Genomic DNA, 19,319 nt, shown 5'->3' on the forward strand with positions numbered 1-19,319 from the left:
ATGCTTGATGGACTTGTACATTTATGCATTCATAATTATATATTGCATGTAATATTGATGTTATAATCAATCATTTGACGATCCTTGTTAAATCAGGTTAATACATGTACCAATATACTGTTCAGATTTAAATGTTATAGGATCTTAGCTGAATCTTAATTATAATGATTGATCACAGAGTTTGAAATGCATGGAAATCTCCCGAGGGAGCTGGGAATTTCAATCAATGTATAATTAATATCATTTTAGGCAAATCTAATAATTAAAATCACATTAAGCAGTGATGAATCACAGTTAGCCTTGGGAATAAAAATAAATGTGAAAAAAATTTTCCTCTCGATTCACTCTAACAATGGCTTGAGAGATATTTTTAGGTTAAATCTTGACAGATGAAACAGATTTTAATGTTAGATTTATGGTTATGGATATAATATATGAAGATACAAATAACTCTATAATATTATGGAATGAGAATTAAAGGAAGATAAAGGAAGTTAAAATCGTGTACTGTTACAGATATACCTAATAAGCAGAGGTTGAATTTATCTTTGTGTATGTAACATGAATGCGACTGGAAGATTCTGGTCTCGTTGTCTTGCAACAACAGACAAAAATATCCACATACCAATAAAAATAAAAAATCAAGTGAAATATGATAAGGAGTTGATTCACGTTTCAACTTCATTTTATTTTACAGTTTCTATTTTGAAAAATCAGGGCCTAGTCTCATTTTCACCATTGTTTTCATAGTGGTAATAATCTTTGTCATTCTTTCTTTCAATATTTCTTAAATTACTTGGATAGGAACTTTGCGTTCTTTTAATTATATAACCTGCATACTAATTCAATGGTTCTCCTTGACTTGTACCTGTATTTGCTGAATTAGCCACAAAGCTGTGTATTTATATACCAGGTCATTGGTTTCTATTACAAGGAAGTAGGTTCAATTTGACTGAATTTGGCCAAGAAGTCCTGTTTAATTATCTGACATGAAAAATCCATTTATATTTATCCATTCACCCCTGGAATTCAATAGTGGACTGTTCATGTCATGGAGCAAGAAGAGTCCAAATTGACATTCAGGGGTGTACAAGTTAATTTAGTACTTGTACCGGTTGCCTATAAAGAGTACCTATGATAAGTGTGGCTCATGCTTTTGAATATATATATAAGCAATTAAAGTTTATAGATGGGTGTAATGGTTGTAGGTCACTTGTTTATTTTAACTTTAACAAGTTGTAAATTATTCTGGATCAAAGGGACATAACTACCTATAGCTAGACACAACAAGTCCATTTATATGTACACAGCTGTGAAACTTGTAAAGAGAAAACATTTCGGGATTGTTCAGGTAGATATTCTACCAGACAACTGGTCATCTACAAGATCTAAATTTAGGCCAGTAATTCTTTCCATGCAATCTCTGTGGAGAAGAGTGGGGAAGGGGGGGGGGGGGGTACTCCGTGGAGAAGAGGGGGGGGGGGGGGTACTCTTATACTGGAATTGTCCTGTTTTTCCATCTGTTCATAGAAGAAAAAAAAAATTTTGTTCGGACAAACTCTTATTCTCCACTGGGTGAATTTCACATGACTTTATGTTGGCAGCTATGTTGGGGACCATGGTCATCTGTAGCTGAAAAAATGTAAATATTTTTGCCATGGAAACTTTGAGGCCACTATAATCAGGCTTTCGGATATAGCCAATAACTTGTTATATCACTTTTGTTCATACTCTGTGAGTTATTGTAACTTATTAATGTCTATGATTTGACACATCACATGCTTGTTTCAATAATATTAATGGTTACCAGTCACCACTGAAACAAAATGGAGGAACATTTGGTTACTATGGTTTCAGATAAGGATAGGGATGAAAGTATTACAATGTAGTTATATAGCCATTGACTTTAAGTCCTAGCTTGTGGATATAATAAATACATGCATGATACTTTTACATTGTTTTGTGTTAAAAAAGGAGGATAGAGGACAAGTTACTATAGCTAGGTCTCCCTGGATCACTCCTGTTTCTTTTCCAAAAGTATGTGTGTAACAAAATTAGAAGACTTCTATTAAAAAAAAAGATATTCTTTGTGGAGTTCCTGGGTGTTAAATCTCAAAAGGAGGAACATCATTAGAAACTTACACTCTCTACATTACATTTCGTAGAGCGGTGACTCTTGGCTTTCTGATGATGAAGGAGGTATTGAATATCAGTATTTTATGTTTAAAATGTACATAATAAACAGCAGTGAATGATATCAAACACATGAAATAGTATATTTATTCTTCCTCAAACAACGCATAGGTTATTACGCAATTAAAAAGATAAAATACATTATTTAAAAGATAATATATCAAAATATTGAAAAAATGTGCACTCATAAATTCTTGAAAAAGCAAGAAATTTTATATCATATAACGTTGATAAGAATGCATATGTTGTTTGCTTAAAAATGAAAGCTTGTTTTATTAAAAATTTGAAAAATGAAATCCAAAATAATAAAAGTTGATATTTACGTATCAGCTGAATTTATGTTATATATTCACTATTACAGTCCTAATTTTATGTATAAAAAGTCTAACATGCAGACACCATATGGCCATAGGGAAGTGTTGTGTTTGTAGAAAGTTAATCGTACAGAAATTTTGACATGATCTTTGCTAGATGATAATATACAGAGCCTGTGTGATGATGGAAAGAGATTAAGAACAGAGAGGACCTTGGTTATGGTTTATACATCAGCTGTGGAATTACATAAGGTTTACAACATAGGGCACAACTTGATAAAAATGTCAAAACAAAATTAGTGGAAAGTTTTCATCTGTTCCTGTCTAGTATTAGGTAAATAAATTCAATCATTATCACATGATAGTATATAAATGTAAATGTATTTTGATAAATTCTGTAAATGATATTTCGAGTACTTCAGCTTTTTCACCACTTCCTAAAACTGCCTCATCCTTATCAAATGACCCTGGCTCTTTATTTGTCACAAAACAAAACAAAAAATTGTTATATCATGAAAGAAATTGAGGAACATGCCGTGTTCATGCTTCATTTTCATACTGCGTTTATGCGATAACCATGCTGAAAATTCATAAGGGAAACAAAAACTGATCCCCACCTTTAACACAAGTATTGTGTTTGATCATGTGACATTGGTGTAAAATGGACATTAGGTCTCCTTTCCCTACAGGGAAGTCAATTGCTACAAGCTTCTGTGACAGCTGTTATATATGATATCCAGGGGTTGATGAACTTACTTTGATGTAGTGTGAAAATTGTATACCACAAGGAAATAAATTTAAAGCCTTGTAAATTCCTTAGTCATTGAATCTGTATCTGGGGCCATGGTTACTGAGTGGTTAAGATGTCCTGACATACATGTATTACTGCAAGCCCTCTACCTCTGGGTTGCAAGTTTGAATTTCATGTTGGGCTGTTATCATGTACCGACCACCCTCTGGTCAGGGGTTTTTCTACGGGTACTCCAGGTTTTCTCCACTTCCAAACCTGACAAGTCACGTCCTTATTACATGACACCTGAAACTCAGTGTAACAGGTATAATTACGGGTGTAGTGTTCCTTCTAAGATTTGTAAAGGACATCTTTGTGTGTGACATCCCCATCTAAGATTTGTAAAGGACATCTTTGTGTGTGACATCCCCATCTAAGATTTGTAAAGGACATCTTTGTGTGTGACATCCCCATCTAAGATTTGTAAAGGACATCTTTGTGTATGACATCCCCATCTAAGATTTGTAAAGGACATCTTTGTGTGTGACATCCCCATCTAAGATTTGTAAAGGACATCTTTGTGTATGACATCCCCATCTAAGATTTGTAAAGGACATCTTTGTGTATGACATCCCCATCTAAGATTTGTAAAGGACATCTTTGTGTATGACATCCCCATCTAAGATTTGTAAAGGACATCTTTGTGTGACATCCCCATCTAAGATTTGTAAAGGACATCTTTGTGTATGACATCCCCATCTAAGATTTGTAAAGGACATCTTTGTGTATGACATCCCCATCTAAGATTGTAAAGGACATCTTTGTGTATGACATCCCCATCTAAGATTTGTAAAGGACATCTTTGTGTATGACATCCCCATCTAAGATTTGTAAAGGACATCTTTGTGTATGACATCCCCATCTAAGATTTGTAAAGGACATCTTTGTGTGTGACATCCCCATCTAAGATTTGTAAAGGACATCTTTGTGTGTGACATCCCCATCTAAGATTTGTAAAGGACATCTTTGTGTATGACATCCCCATCTAAGATTTGTAAAGGACATCTTTGTGTATGACATCCCCATCTAAGATTTGTAAAGGACATCTTTGTGTATGACATCCCCATCTAAGATTTGTAAAGGACATCTTTGTGTGTGACATCCCCATCTAAGATTTGTAAAGGACATCTTTGTGTATGACATCCCCATCTAAGATTTGTAAAGGACATCTTTGTGTGTGACATCCCCATCTAAGATTTGTAAAGGACATCTTTGTGTATGACATCCCCATCTAAGATTTGTAAAGGACATCTTTGTGTATGACATCCCCATCTAAGATTTGTAAAGGACATCTTTGTGTATGACATCCCCATCTAAGATTTGTAAAGGACATCTTTGTGTATGACATCCCCATCTAAGATTTGTAAAGGACATCTTTGTGTGTGACATCCCCATCTAAGATTTGTAAAGGACATCTTTGTGTATGACATCCCCATCTAAGATTTGTAAAGGACATCTTTGTGTATGACATCCCCATCTAAGATTTGTAAAGGACATCTTTGTGTATGACATCCCCATCTAAGATTTGTAAAGGACATCTTTGTGTGTGACATCCCCATCTAAGATTTGTAAAGGACATCTTTGTGTGTGAACCCATTAGATTGTAAGACACATCCCCATCTAAGATTTGTAAAGGACATCTTTTGTGACATCCCCATCTAAGATTTGTAAAGGACATCTTGTGTTGACATCCCCATCTAAGATTTGTAAAGGACATCTTTGTGTATGACATCCCCATCTAAGATTTGTAAAGGACATCTTTGTGTATGACATCCCCATCTAAGATTTGTAAAGGACATCTTTTGTGTATGACATCCCCATCTAAGATTTGTAAAGGACATCTTTGTGTATGACATCCCCATCTAAGATTTGTAAAGGACATCTTTGTGTATGACATCCCCATCTAAGATTTGTAAAGGACATCTTTGTGTATGACATCCCCATCTAAGATTTGTAAAGGACATCTTGTGTATGACATCCCATCTTTGTAAAGGTGTGTGACATCCCCATCTAAGATTTGTAAAGGACATCTTTGTGTATGACATCCCCATCTAAGATTTGTAAAGGACATCTTTGTGTGTGACATCCCCATCTAAGATTTGTAAAGGACATCTTTGTGTGTGACATCCCCATCTAAGATTTGTAAAGGACATCTTTGTGTATGACATCCCCATCTAAGATTTGTAAAGGACATCTTTGTGTATGACATCCCCATCTAAGATTTGTAAAGGACATCTTTGTGTATGACATCCCCATCTAAGATTTGTAAAGGACATCTTTGTGTATGACATCCCCATCTAAGATTTGTAAAGGACATCTCTGTGTGTGACATCCCCATCTAAGATTTGTAAAGGACATCTTTGTGTATGACATCCCCATCTAAGATTTGTAAAGGACATCTTTGTGTATGACATCCCCATCTAAGATTTGTAAAGGACATCTTTGTGTGTGACATCCCCATCTAAGATTTGTAAAGGACATCTTTGTGTATGACATCCCCTCTAAGATTTGTAAAGGACATCTTTGTGTGTGACATCCCCATCTAAGATTTGTAAAGGACATCTATGTGTGTGACATCCCCATCTAAGATTTGTAAAGGACATCTTTGTGTATGACATCCCCATCTAAGATTTGTAAAGGACATCTTTGTGTATGACATCCCCATCTAAGATTTGTAAAGGACATCTTTGTGTATGACATCCCCATCTAAGATTTGTAAAGGACATCTTTGTGTATGACATCCCCATCTAAGATTTGTAAAGGACATCTTTGTGTATGACATCCCCATCTAAGATTTGTAAAGGACATCTTTGTGTATGACATCCCCATCTAAGATTTGTAAAGGACATCTTTGTGTATGACATCCCCATCTAAGATTTGTAAAGGACATCTTTGTGTATGACACATCCCCATCTAAGATTTGTAAAGGACATCTTTGTGTATGACATCCCCATCTAAGATTTGTAAAGGACATCTTTGTGTATGACATCCCCATCTAAGATTTGTAAAGGACATCTTTGTGTGTGACATCCCCATCTAAGATTTGTAAAGGACATCTTTGTGTATGACATCCCCATCTAAGATTTGTAAAGGACATCTTTGTGTGTGACATCCCCATCTAAGATTTGTAAAGGACATCTTTGTGTATGACATCCCCATCTAAGATTTGTAAAGGACATCTTTGTGTATGACATCCCCATCTAAGATTTGTAAAGGACATCTTTGTGTGTGACATCCCCATCTAAGATTTGTAAAGGACATCTTTGTGTATGACATCCCCATCTAAGATTTGTAAAGGACATCTTTGTGTATGACATCCCCATCTAAGATTTGTAAAGGACATCTTTGTGTATGACATCCCCATCTAAGATTTGTAAAGGACATCTTTGTGTATGACATCCCCATCTAAGATTTGTAAAGGACATCTTTGTGTGTGACATCCCCATCTAAGATTTGTAAAGGACATCTTTGTGTATGACATCCCCATCTAAGATTTGTAAAGGACATCTTTGTGTATGACATCCCCATCTAAGATTTGTAAAGGACATCTCTGTGTATGACATCCCCATCTAAGATTTGTAAAGGACATCTCTGTGTATGACATCCCCATCTAAGATTTGTAAAGGACATCTTTGTGTATGACATCCCCATCTAAGATTTGTAAAGGACATCTTTGTGTGTGACATCCCCATCTAAGATTTGTAAAGGACATCTTTGTGTGTGACATCCCCATCTAAGATTTGTAAAGGACATCTTTGTGTATGACATCCCCATCTAAGATTTGTAAAGGACATCTTTGTGTATGACATCCCCATCTAAGATTTGTAAAGGACATGACATTAAAGGACATCTTGTGTAGTGACATCCCCATCTAAGATTTGTAAAGGACATCTTTGTGTGTGACATCCCCATCTAAGATTTGTAAAGGACATCTTTGTGTGTGACATCCCCATCTAAGATTTGTAAAGGACATCTTTGTGTGTGACATCCCCATCTAAGATTTGTAAAGGACATCTTTGTGTGTGACATCCCCATCTAAGATTTGTAAAGGACATCTTTGTGTGTATGACATCCCCATCTAAGATTTGTAAAGGACATCTTCTGTGTGTGTGACATCCCCATCTAAGATTTGTAAAGGACATCTTTGTGTGTGACATCCCCATCTAAGATTTGTAAAGGACATCTTTGTGTGTGACATCCCCATCTAAGATTTGTAAAGGACATCTTTGTGTATGACATCCCCATCTAAGATTTGTAAAGGACATCTTTGTGTGTGACATCCCCATCTAAGATTTGTAAAGGACATCCTTTGTGTATGACATCCCCATCTAAGATTTGTAAAGGACATCTTTGTGTGTGACATCCCCATCTAAGATTTGTAAAGGACATCTTGATGTGTGACATCCCCATCTAAGATTTGTAAAGGACATCTTTGTGTATGACATCCCCATCTAAGATTTGTAAAGGACATCTTTGTGTATGACATCCCCATCTAAGATTTGTAAAGGACATCTTTGTGTGACATCCCCATCTAAGATTTTGTAAAGGACATCTTAGTGTATGACATCCCCTTAAGATTTGTAAAGACATCCTGTGTGTGACATCCCCATCTAAGATTTGTAAAGGACATCTTTGTGTATGACATCCCCATCTAAGATTTGTAAAGGACATCTTTGTGTATGACATCCCCATCTAAGATTTGTAAAGGACATCTTTGTGTGTGACATCCCCATCTAAGATTTGTAAAGGACATCTTTGTGTATGACATCCCCATCTAAGATTTGTAAAGGGACATCTTGTGTAATGACATCCCCATCTAAGATTTGTAAAGGACATCTTTGTGTATGACATCCCCATCTAAGATTTGTAAAGGACATCTTTGTGTATGACAATCCCCATCTAAGATTTGTAAAGGACATCTTTGTGTGTGACATCCCCATCTAAGATTTGTAAAGGACAATGTGTATGACATCCCCATCTAAGATTTGTAAAAGGACATCTTTGTGTATGACATCCCCATCTAAGATTTTGTAAAGGACATCTTTGTGTATGACATCCCCATCTAAGATTTGTAAAGGACATCTTTGTGTGTGACATCCCCATCTAAGATTTTGTAAAGGACATCTTTGTGTGTGACATCCCATCTAAGATTTGTAAAGGACATCTTTGTGTGTGACATCCCCATCTAAGATTTGTAAAGGACATCTTTGTGTGTGACATCCCCATCTAAGATTTGTAAAGGACATCTTTGTGTATGACATCCCCATCTAAGATTTGTAAAGGACATCTTTGTGTGTGACATCCCCATCTAAGATTTGTAAAGGACATCTTTGTGTATGACTAAAATCCCCATAAAGGACAGCTAAGATTTGTAAAGGACATCTTTGTGTATGACATCCCCATCTAAGATTTGTGTAAAGGACATCTGTTGTGTGTGACATCCCATCTAAGATTTGTAAAGGGACATCTCTGTGTGTGAAAATTCCCCATCTAAGATTTGTAAATGTAAAGGACAGTGACATCTTTGAGTATGACATCCCCATCTAAGATTTGTAAAAGGACATCTTTGTGTAAGAAACATGACCTCATATCCCCATCTAAGATTTGTAAATGGTGAATTCATAAACGAAGAACTAGGTCCAACCATTCATAAACGAAGAACTAGGTCCAAACATTCATAAACGAAGAACTAGGTCCAACCATTCATAAACGAAGAACTAGGTCCAACTTGAACTTGAGGCTGTTGAGTCTTGTTCAGGTCTTTGGGACTTTTGATAGGCAGTTAAAAGCAATCAGTACCAGATAGGTTGATAGTTTTTCTCTGGGTACTTTGGATTGATTTCCTATGTCACACCTGGACCTGCAGCTTTAAATGGCCATAGGTGTTATAAATGCACATAAAGAACTCAAATCACTTATAAACCAATTTAACAAATTACCAGTGAAAAACTAGCACTAGGTAAACTTTAATATTTATCTGTGATTAACAAAAATTAAAAGAATAAATACCAATCATAATTTGGTAAAGAAATGAAAATTAATTGGTTCTGAAATTACCAAAAACAAGTGCTTAATCAAGCATTCCTGAAAATTCATCAATATTTCATCGGATGAACAGCTATACATGTACGAAGTTGGGTGTGATAATTGATGATAATATTGGAAATGGTGTCAGACTGAAAAATGTGTATTGATAAGAGCAGGCTGTAATATTTGTTCTAGTGTCCTGTATCAACAGAGAACAATCTGTCATGGCCAGAAAATACATCTACTCTGTCAGGGTAACTCGATCTGGTCATCTCTACAGATGTATGGACAGCTTCGTCATGAAAGGATCGACAATTTTAAACATAAATTAGTTTAATCTTTCTTGAAATGGGAAAAATAGAAATAATATTTCATTACCATGTGAAACAATGCATGCAAACTATTTTGAAATCTAAAGCTATTTTGAGTGAATTCTGTGTATCTAATTAAAAAGTGTTACAGTTTTATCTATTTTGCTCTTAGAATAAGGATCTATTATAACTGTCTATTGGTCTTAATATTTACGATTTCTAGGAAATTCAGATTTATGATTTTGGTTTAACCGTCTCACTTCAGCTGGTTGCAAATAGCTTTTAGGGGCATTGGTATTAACACGCTCACCCCTTAAGTCACATTTGGACTCTTCTGATTCAATTTGGGGAACAGTTCATTATGAATTTCCAGGAGTGAATGAGTTAATGACAGCCTGTATTATGTTTTATGTCCCATAGTTATCTGCTATAGTCATTTTGTAGACAATCATCAGCTTTAAGAAAAGCAGATACCAGGTATATAAAGGAAAAAAAAACAACACCAATTTACAGTCAGTTTGATGGTCAGTAGGTTAGTGTCAGCAGGCGTGCTTCGTCAAATAGGCCACAAAATATTAATCGTGACCCAGAAGTGGCAAGCTAGTGGTAGGATATCTTTATAATGACAATTACAGATGGCTTAGCTGGGTAAATTAATAATAAAAATGAATCTATGGTAATGAATATATAAATCATCGAGATGGTATAAACAATAGCTATAGGTTGTTGTGTTAGGCAGTCTGGGGATGTTTACTGACTTAAGGGTTTGAATATACAATAACATGTTATAAGGTCTCATAAACTAAGGGAGGCGAAAGACGTTATACTGAATGAAGATGATATTGAAATAATGAAATAAATTAATTAGAAAAATCAATAATGGGAAATTGTAAAATTACAAATCAATGATAAATAGAAAAAAAATGGTAAAATAAAAGTTTATAAGATATATCTCATGGCCAATTCATTGTGAACTGAGCAAGACAAAAAACTCTCTATCTTTCTCCCTTAACATCTCTAGATTATAAATTGTTCTTTGTCACTTTATTTTGTTATCATTCCAAGGTAAAAAGGTTAACAACAGGTGGCTTAGAAATACATACCAGACTGACAACCATCAATGTATTAATTAGTTCATAAGACACCCAGACTTGATTGAATCATGTGTGGAAGTCTTAGAGGACATGAATTATAGCTGTTATTAGATAAGTGTTAGCTATGTAGTGCCATGTTATATACATATGTGACATCACATTTGGATGACTTACATCACACCCTGTTATATACACCCTGGGATACATGTACTCACATAATACAGCAATTGAATTGGCAAGAGGAAGGGGTCAAGCTACATTATACAGCAAAACCTGCCTTTAGACCACCTCTGTATAAAGACCACCGGCTTACTAAGACCACTTTCTCAGTCTCCAAATGGTCAATTTCAACACCATTTGACCTGTGTATAATGACAACTTTTTTTCTCGATCCTTAAAGGCTGACCTTTATAGACAGGTTTGACCGTACATTCATGTTACCATATAATGTATGCTGATGACAAGTCCTTCACCTTTTGGTTGTGATACCGCAGGTTTGAAATCCTATAGAAAGGACACCTGTCCACAAAGGACACCTGTCTATGAAGGACGCCTGTCTTCAAAGAACACATTTCTTTAAAGGACATGCAGAGTCATCAACCCCAAATTGGCAATTTTCCTATATAGTTGACCTCTGTATAAAGGACATCAGTCTATAAAGGACAAAAGTCTATAAAGGACACCTGTCTTGAAAGGACATGCAGACTCATCAACCCCAATTGGGCAATTTTCCTTTATAGTTGACCTTTGTATAATGGACACCTATCTTTAAAGGACAATTGGTTTGTATCGCTTTTATGGTCTTTATAGACAGGTTTGATTATGTTATGAGTTTGTTGAAGTTGCTAAGTTTTCAATATTTCACTAATACCATTGAGCCTGTGTGGCTGTTGTAGTCATGTTGTCAGTATGTACAGATCACTACAAGTGTACATGTGAATGCCAACGATCTGAGCTTATACACACAATAGCTGGTATTTGTGTGCTCCAGTATAAGTGATGAAGTGTGGACCACACCCATCAATATACACATTTACAAATTACAATCAGATTTCTAGACCTCCACCCTGTTACTATAGTATACAATTTTAATGGTGTTATGTTAGGTTTTCCGTGTCTCTACAGATAGCTGCTGAGATTTTAAATCACAGCATATAAAGGTATATGATTGAGTCATGGGTGCCATTTCGCAGTTGTCTTTTGTAAATATTTGATCAGTTAGAATTGTTAATCAACTTTGAAGAATAAATCATATAAATAGAATCAGGGATAGTCAAGGCACATACACATACAATAACCAACATGGTTTATTGTTAAATGTTGCCTCATATGATTTTCCAGGCCATATTCTGATGCTCAAATCTGATTTTTGAGTTAATTCAAGCACCTGTACTTATCTTAACTGAATATTGATAGCTAGAGTTCTGTTTGAGTGCACTGCATTTTAACTTCTGTCTAATATGCCATGTTTGCCACCATTGTATTTTGATATCTCATTTGCTTTAACTCTTTAGTATTTTTGCATATTTTTTAAATCGATCCCTGAGCATTCCAACATATACTGTTTAAATAGATTACAATTGGAGGTATCTGATATCAGTAGGTATTTCTTATCAATGGTAGATATATCAGCAGAGTGGTCAGTAGTGATATGATTCTGACATTGTTTACACTGACCCCTCAGTATTTTTACATATTGTTTACACTGACCCCTCAGTATTCTGACATATTGTTTACACTGACCCCTCAGTATTCTGACATATTGTTTACATTGACCCCTCAGTATTCTGACATATTGTTTACACTGACCCCTCAGTATTCTGACATATTGTTTACACTGATCCCTGTATATTCTGACACCTTCTTTAAACTAACCCTTGAATATTTTGACATCTTCTTTAAACTAACCCTTGAATATTTTGACATCTTCTTTAAACTAACCCTTGAATATTCTGACATTGCTGTTACAGTTTTCTGATATTCTGTGCTATCTATTATTTTGTGATTACTTATTTATATGATTTTCTCAAAATACTTATATGATTAGATATTTAGACATTATCTCAGGCTACAAAGGGGACATAACCTATTGGTGTTTATTCAATGTATTTTGATTTTGACCTTGACATTCAGGTATAATCGTTTATATTGCTTCTGAAAATGTTAACCTTAATCATCTTTTACAGATGCAGTCCGCTTAGACGATTACATCAGTCATTATGAAGAACTAAACTATAGTCCCGAAACGTTACACCGACGCCACCTACGAGCCAAGCGATCGGTCACAGATCCATCTCTGGTGCTAAAATTTAAAGCCCTTGGCAAGTAAGTACAGAAATTTTCAATAATGGCCACAATCTGTTAATAATACAAATACTTATTTTCAACCTGGGCTCATTATTTCCATATAACCGACTTCTTCCTCTGAAACTAAAAAAGTATTAATGCAGATGTAATTTTTTTTAATCTTTAATTTAGGATTAAATAAGGAAAAATTCTTAAATGCTATTTCCATATAAAAGGAAACATGTTGATATCCACCCATAATGCTTCATTCATTATTTGTCAAAATTGTACTTTCCTGACCCCCGGTGGGCCTGGAGTCAATTTATCTATTTCCATATAAAGGACTTTTCGAAGAAACTAAGGAGATAGGCACTCCTTGCAATGTAATTTAAGGAAAATTGACTTCATGAAACAATTTGGACATAGAAGTTGGCCTGGGTCTGTATAGCACCCATAATACAATGGTAATTCTATATAGATGTGGGAATTACAAGATCTGAGGTTGGGTCAAAACATCTCCTAGTAGGTTGGGTCATTTTGCCAATGAATGGGGCCTACTGAGTGGGCCTTTAGAATAGAAATATGGAAGTAGCATTTTGATTGGTCAGTTTTAAAAGGTCATCAGAACATGACCTTATATGGGATGTTGTTAAATCCTTTACTAAATGAAGTTAGAATAAGGAGCCTTGTAATCACAGGTTAGAAAACTCAAACAAGGCATATACAGACTTTTTACTTAATTTTTCACTCTTTTTGAGTACAATAGAAACTAGAAAGACGTGCTCTGTTTCATCTTGTATACAGTTTACTAAATATAAAATTCAACTTTGTGAATTGATATATTTCAGTCATAATGAGACAGAAATCACAAAATTGAGCGGTGATGAATTAATGGTTTACAGTACAATGTGTTGATAAAAATTTCTCTCTACCTAGAAATATCTTATTTTTCAGAAATTTTGACTTGCAATTAGAGAGAGCAAAGACCATATTTACTCCCGATTTTAAGCTGCAGCACAGAAATGGCAGCAAGATTGATGTGGATACTTCATTTATATACGAAGGCAGAGTCACAGGTAATGTAAAAGGAAAAACAAATCTTAATCTTTCCCATGATAGTTCATTATCCTCGATATTCCAGGGGTTAATATTACTGGTGTTATTCTCACCTGGACACTATCATATAGTGAAACAGAAAGTATTTAAGGAGGGGGAAAAAGGACAAATCACAGGCATACAGAGACTTAGAGATATTACAGAGAATTAGGTCATATCATATACTGTTATTCAATGCTTTAGATGTACATGGAAAGGGCAAATCTACCTGTGCCATCTGTTGTCGCACATAGAGCCTTCAGTTTTACGCTGTTTACTAGTAACCCTTGGAATATTGAGGATTAAGGTGGTTAAAACAACAGTGATGTAACCCCAGTGTATAGTAATCCCTAAACATGAGAGTGGATATAATGAACAGTGATAGTAACCCCTGGAATATAGAGGATTGATATAATGACAGTGATAGTAACTCCGATTGATATAACAACAGTGATAGTAACCCCTGGAATATAGAGGATTGATATAATGACAGTGATAGTAACCCCTGGAGTATCAGAGAATGAGAGTGATATAACAACAGTGATAGTAACCCCTGAGTATCAAGGATTATATATAACAACAGTGATAGTAACCCACTGGAGTATCTTAGTGACCCCTGGAATATAACAACAGTGATAGTAATGAGAATGGAATAATAGAGGATTGATAGGTAACACCTGATAGTAACCCGCTGGAATATAGAGGATTGATATAATGACAGTGATAGTAACCCCTGGAATATCAAGATGAGAATTGATATAATGACAGTGATAGTAACCCCTGGAATATAGAGGATTGATATAATGACAGTGATAGTAACCCCTGGAATATAGAGGATTGATATAATGACAGTGATAGTAACCCCTGGAATATAGTTGGATTGATATAATAACAGTGATAGTAACCCCTGAAACTGACAGTGATAGTAACCCCTGGAATATAGAGGATTGATATAATAACAGTGATAGTAACCCCTGGAATATAGAGGATTGATAAAATGACAGTGATAGTAACCCCTGAAATATAGAGGATTGATATAATGACAGTGATAGTAAACCCCTGGAATATAGAGGATTGATATAATAACAGTGATAGTAACCCCTGGAATATAGAGGATTGATTAAAATGACAGTGATTAGTAATGAAATATAGAGGATTGATATAATGACAGTGATAGTAATCCCTGGAATATAGAGGATTGATATATGACAGTGATAGAAACTCCTGGAGTATCGAGAATGAGAGTGGATATAACAACAGTGATAGTAACCCCTGGAATATAGAGGATTGATATATTGACAGTGATAGAAACTCCTGGAGTATCGAGAATGAGATAGATATAACAACAGTGATAGTAACCCCTGGAATATAGAGGATTGATATAATGACAGTGATAGTAACCCCTGGAATATAGAGGATTGATAAACTAAATAAATAAAATGACAGTGATGTATAACCCCCTGGAATATAGAGGATTGATAAAATGACAGTGATAGTAACCCCTGGAATATAGAGGATTGATATAATGACAGTGATAGTAACTCCTGGAATATAGAGGATTGATATAATGACAGTGATAGTAACCCTGGAATATAGAGGATTGATAAAATGACAGTGATAGTAAACCCCTGGAATATAGAGGATGATATAATGACAGTGATAGTAACCCCTGGAGTATAGAGGATTGATTTAATGACAGTGATAGTAACCCCTGGAATATAGAGGATTGATATAATAACAGTGATAGTAACCCCTGGAGTATCGAGAATGAGAGTGGTTATAGCAACAGTGATAGTAACCCCTGGAATATAGAGGATTGATATATTGACAGTGATAGTAACTCATGGAGTATCGAGAATGAGAGTGGATATAACAACAGTGATAGTAACCCCTGGAATATAGAGGATTGATATATTGACAGTGATAGAAACTCCTGGAGTATCGAGGAATGAGAGGTGGATAAAACAACAACAGTGATAATAACCCCTGGAATATAGATGAGATTGATATAATGACAGTGATAGTAACCCCTGGAATATAGAGGATTGATATAATGACAGTGATAGTAACCCCTGGAATATAGAGGATTGATATAATGACAGTGATAGTAACCCCTGGAATATAGAGGATTGATATAATGACAGTGATAGTAACCCCTGGAATATAGAGGATTGATATAATGACAGTGATAGTAACCCCTGGAGTATAGAGGATTGATATAATGACAGTGATAGTAACCCCTGGAATATAGAGGATTGATATATTGACAGTGATAGTAACTCCTGGAGTATCAAGATGAGAATGGATATAATGACAGTGATAGTAACCCCTGGAGTATCAAGTATGAGAATGGATATAATGACAGTGATAGTAACCCCTGGAGTATCAAGGATGAGAATGGATATAATGACAGTGATAGTAACCCCTGGAGTATCAAGGATGAGAATGGATATAATGACAGTGATAGTAACCCCTGGAGTATCAAGGATATATTATGTCACCTAATGTTGCTATTGTTTACAATAATGACATGGCCTTGATGAGTAGGCTATATAAACACCCTCTAATTACAACAAGGATAAGGGTGGTAAGGAGAAACACTCCAACACAAGTGGTCACATCCTTAACGTTTATACAAAATTCTTGAGAATTTGTTGATAACAATGGGTTATTATCACACAGTTGCATAATAACACAGAAAAGTAAATAAAAATAAAAATTTTGGTAGGATATGTGGAGATAACATGGTTTAAAGTTAAAATTACATATTTGAAATGTAAACCATTTAATTTTCACAAGATACAAATCTCCATATAATTTTGCAAGAGCTTAAATGCGAATTCAAATGATTTATGTTGGCAGAATATGGTTTACTCTAAAACATAGTAGTTTACTATGCTGTCCATCATCGAGTGGTTGGCTATTAGATTTGACTTGGTTTGTTCATCTATCCCAATTTTCTTTACTTCCGTTAAAAATTCTTTCAAAGTTGTTACTACCATTTTCCAGAAAATTTGGGGCCGCGTTGGCCGAGTGGTTAAGATGTCCCGACATAGTATGACAACAAGCCCTCCACCTCTGGGATGCGGGGTCAAATCCCATGTGGGGCAGTTGCCTGGTACTGACTGCTGGCCGGTTGTTTTTGTCCGGATACTCCAGCTTTCCTCTACCAACAAACCTGGCACGTCCTTACATGACCCTGTTAGTAGGATGTTAAACTAATAAAACCAAACCCAGAAAGTAATCTAATTTCATGCATATGGCCTGTACAGGTATAGCCAACAGGGTGCAAAATCAAGCATTAATTTTCAATGATTTTGTAAAATATATTTCACATAACCTGCACTGACAGATTGTCAGTGGGCTATCTATCGAGAAAAGAGTTTGTTCTTTTTATGTAATTTCTTGTGTTTTTTCAAACCAATGTTTTAAAGGAAGAGGGAAAGTAGGGAAAAGTTCTGAAATCCTTTCACTGACATAAATCATTAAATGACACCAAGACTCCTTTAGGATCTCTGGTCTATTTAAGGAAACAATTCCTGAAAGTTTTACAATGTTATCTGATTTGTTTGTTTCAGGTGTTCCGGGCAGTTTTTGTCCACGGAGCGATCGTGGAAGGAGTTTTCCGAGGATTTGTCGTTGTTCCTGGAGACACAACATACCATATAGAGCATTCCCCGAGATTCTTCCCGGACCAAAAATCATTCCATTCGGTCATCTACAGTGAAAAACATATGGACATGGATCCATACAAGTAAATTAATTTTCAATATCTTACCATAAGTTGAAATGGAATCAGTTGCAAATTTATGATTGATTATCGGTTCATCAGAACAAATCAGTAATTGATTTACAAATCATTTTAACGCCAAGAAAATTATGAATATCCTAGTGCCTGCCATTGTTTTACACGTTGGTGGTATACATATTGGTAAAAAATGGTCGTGAGTCAAAAGGTTTTTTTAGTCCTTTCTTCTCTAACTGTCTAACTGTTCAGCGCAAAAGTAAATTCTTAAAACATTTACGAATGTTAAATGCTCTCTTAACATATTGAATTCCATTTAAAATAATAAGAAAATAAACCTTTTCCAAGTTTGTACATTGCATAGTTTTTAGTACATCACATGGTGATTACTAGGAATGTGATTGGATAACAGCCATGGCCTATTTTACGACAGTTCTCTGTCCTTCTTGACTATGGGAGACTTTATCTGACTACAGGAACTATACTAAAGTATAGTCCCCGGGAATGAGCACGTGACCAAATATATGATCTTATTATGAATGTCATGTGACGTTCTAAATCTATGATGGCATTTTCCTAGGGCCATAATAGAATAATCTTACCCTACAGGTAGGTATTGATTGTGACGTTGTGTATTTGTGAGCGCTTCATCATATATTTTTCAGAGAAATAATGACATCACACTCGATTCCATCCTGCAAGGGTGATAACTCTGTAGTATGCTTAGACAGATATGTGGCACTTTGATTCTTTATGAAAATCTTACCTGAATGAAACTATACTGAAATATTTCATGTTAAACAGTACCGTTAACTGCAAATTTTTCAAAATTCTATCAACAAATTTTACCTTCAGACACAAAAGACCTGAAGGAGCTGGTACATGTGGTCTTGACCTTCATCAGGACGAGATGGACGAAATAGCACAGAGACCTCTCGACCAGCATGAACACGATATAAAGGTAAGTAAAAACTATGGGACAAGCTACAGTGAAATGGCTACAGCTTGTTAAAAAAGACATGATTATGTTATGAAGATAAATATTTTGATAACTTCTTATGACAAATTTACTGATATATATCTATAGAAAATACATATTATACAGGGGAAAATATAATTTAAGTTTACATTTAAAAGTACACTTTTTTCTGTTCAACTACAAAATAAAAAGTTAATGCAATACTAATTGATAATGATTATAATAGTTTTTATTTCGATAACACTTTGAGTCGATAACACTTTGAGTCAGAGACTCGTCTTCTAAGTGATGGACACATGCAAAGGGCATATATATGCTTTCAGAGTTTCTAGATATAAAGGTAAATACAGGTAATATTAAAAAAAAAAAACAAAACAAAAACCCAACTTATTTCTGCATTTTTGAAAGTCATTACAATAGTATTTTGTATTTTTATAGGCAACACTTCGTAAACAGGAAATGGAACATTATCGTAAAATGTACAC

The 19,319-nt window shown here is 35.1% G+C and overlaps 1 protein-coding gene across 1 annotated transcript in view; it reads left to right on the plus strand.

The window, feature by feature from the left end:
- LOC138305574 (disintegrin and metalloproteinase domain-containing protein 10-like) overlaps positions 1 to 19,319 on the plus strand; it is a 64,072-nt gene that overhangs the window by 10,028 nt on the left and 34,725 nt on the right. The window contains 6 exon segments of the mRNA XM_069245883.1: positions 12,916 to 13,054; positions 13,970 to 14,091; positions 17,689 to 17,702; positions 17,704 to 17,864; positions 18,711 to 18,816; positions 19,273 to 19,317. Coding sequence (XP_069101984.1) covers positions 12,916 to 13,054; positions 13,970 to 14,091; positions 17,689 to 17,702; positions 17,704 to 17,864; positions 18,711 to 18,816; positions 19,273 to 19,317 — 587 coding nt within the window.

This window comes from Argopecten irradians, chromosome 13 (genome assembly GCF_041381155.1).
Source record: "Argopecten irradians isolate NY chromosome 13, Ai_NY, whole genome shotgun sequence".
NCBI lineage: Eukaryota > Metazoa > Mollusca > Bivalvia > Pectinida > Pectinidae > Argopecten > Argopecten irradians.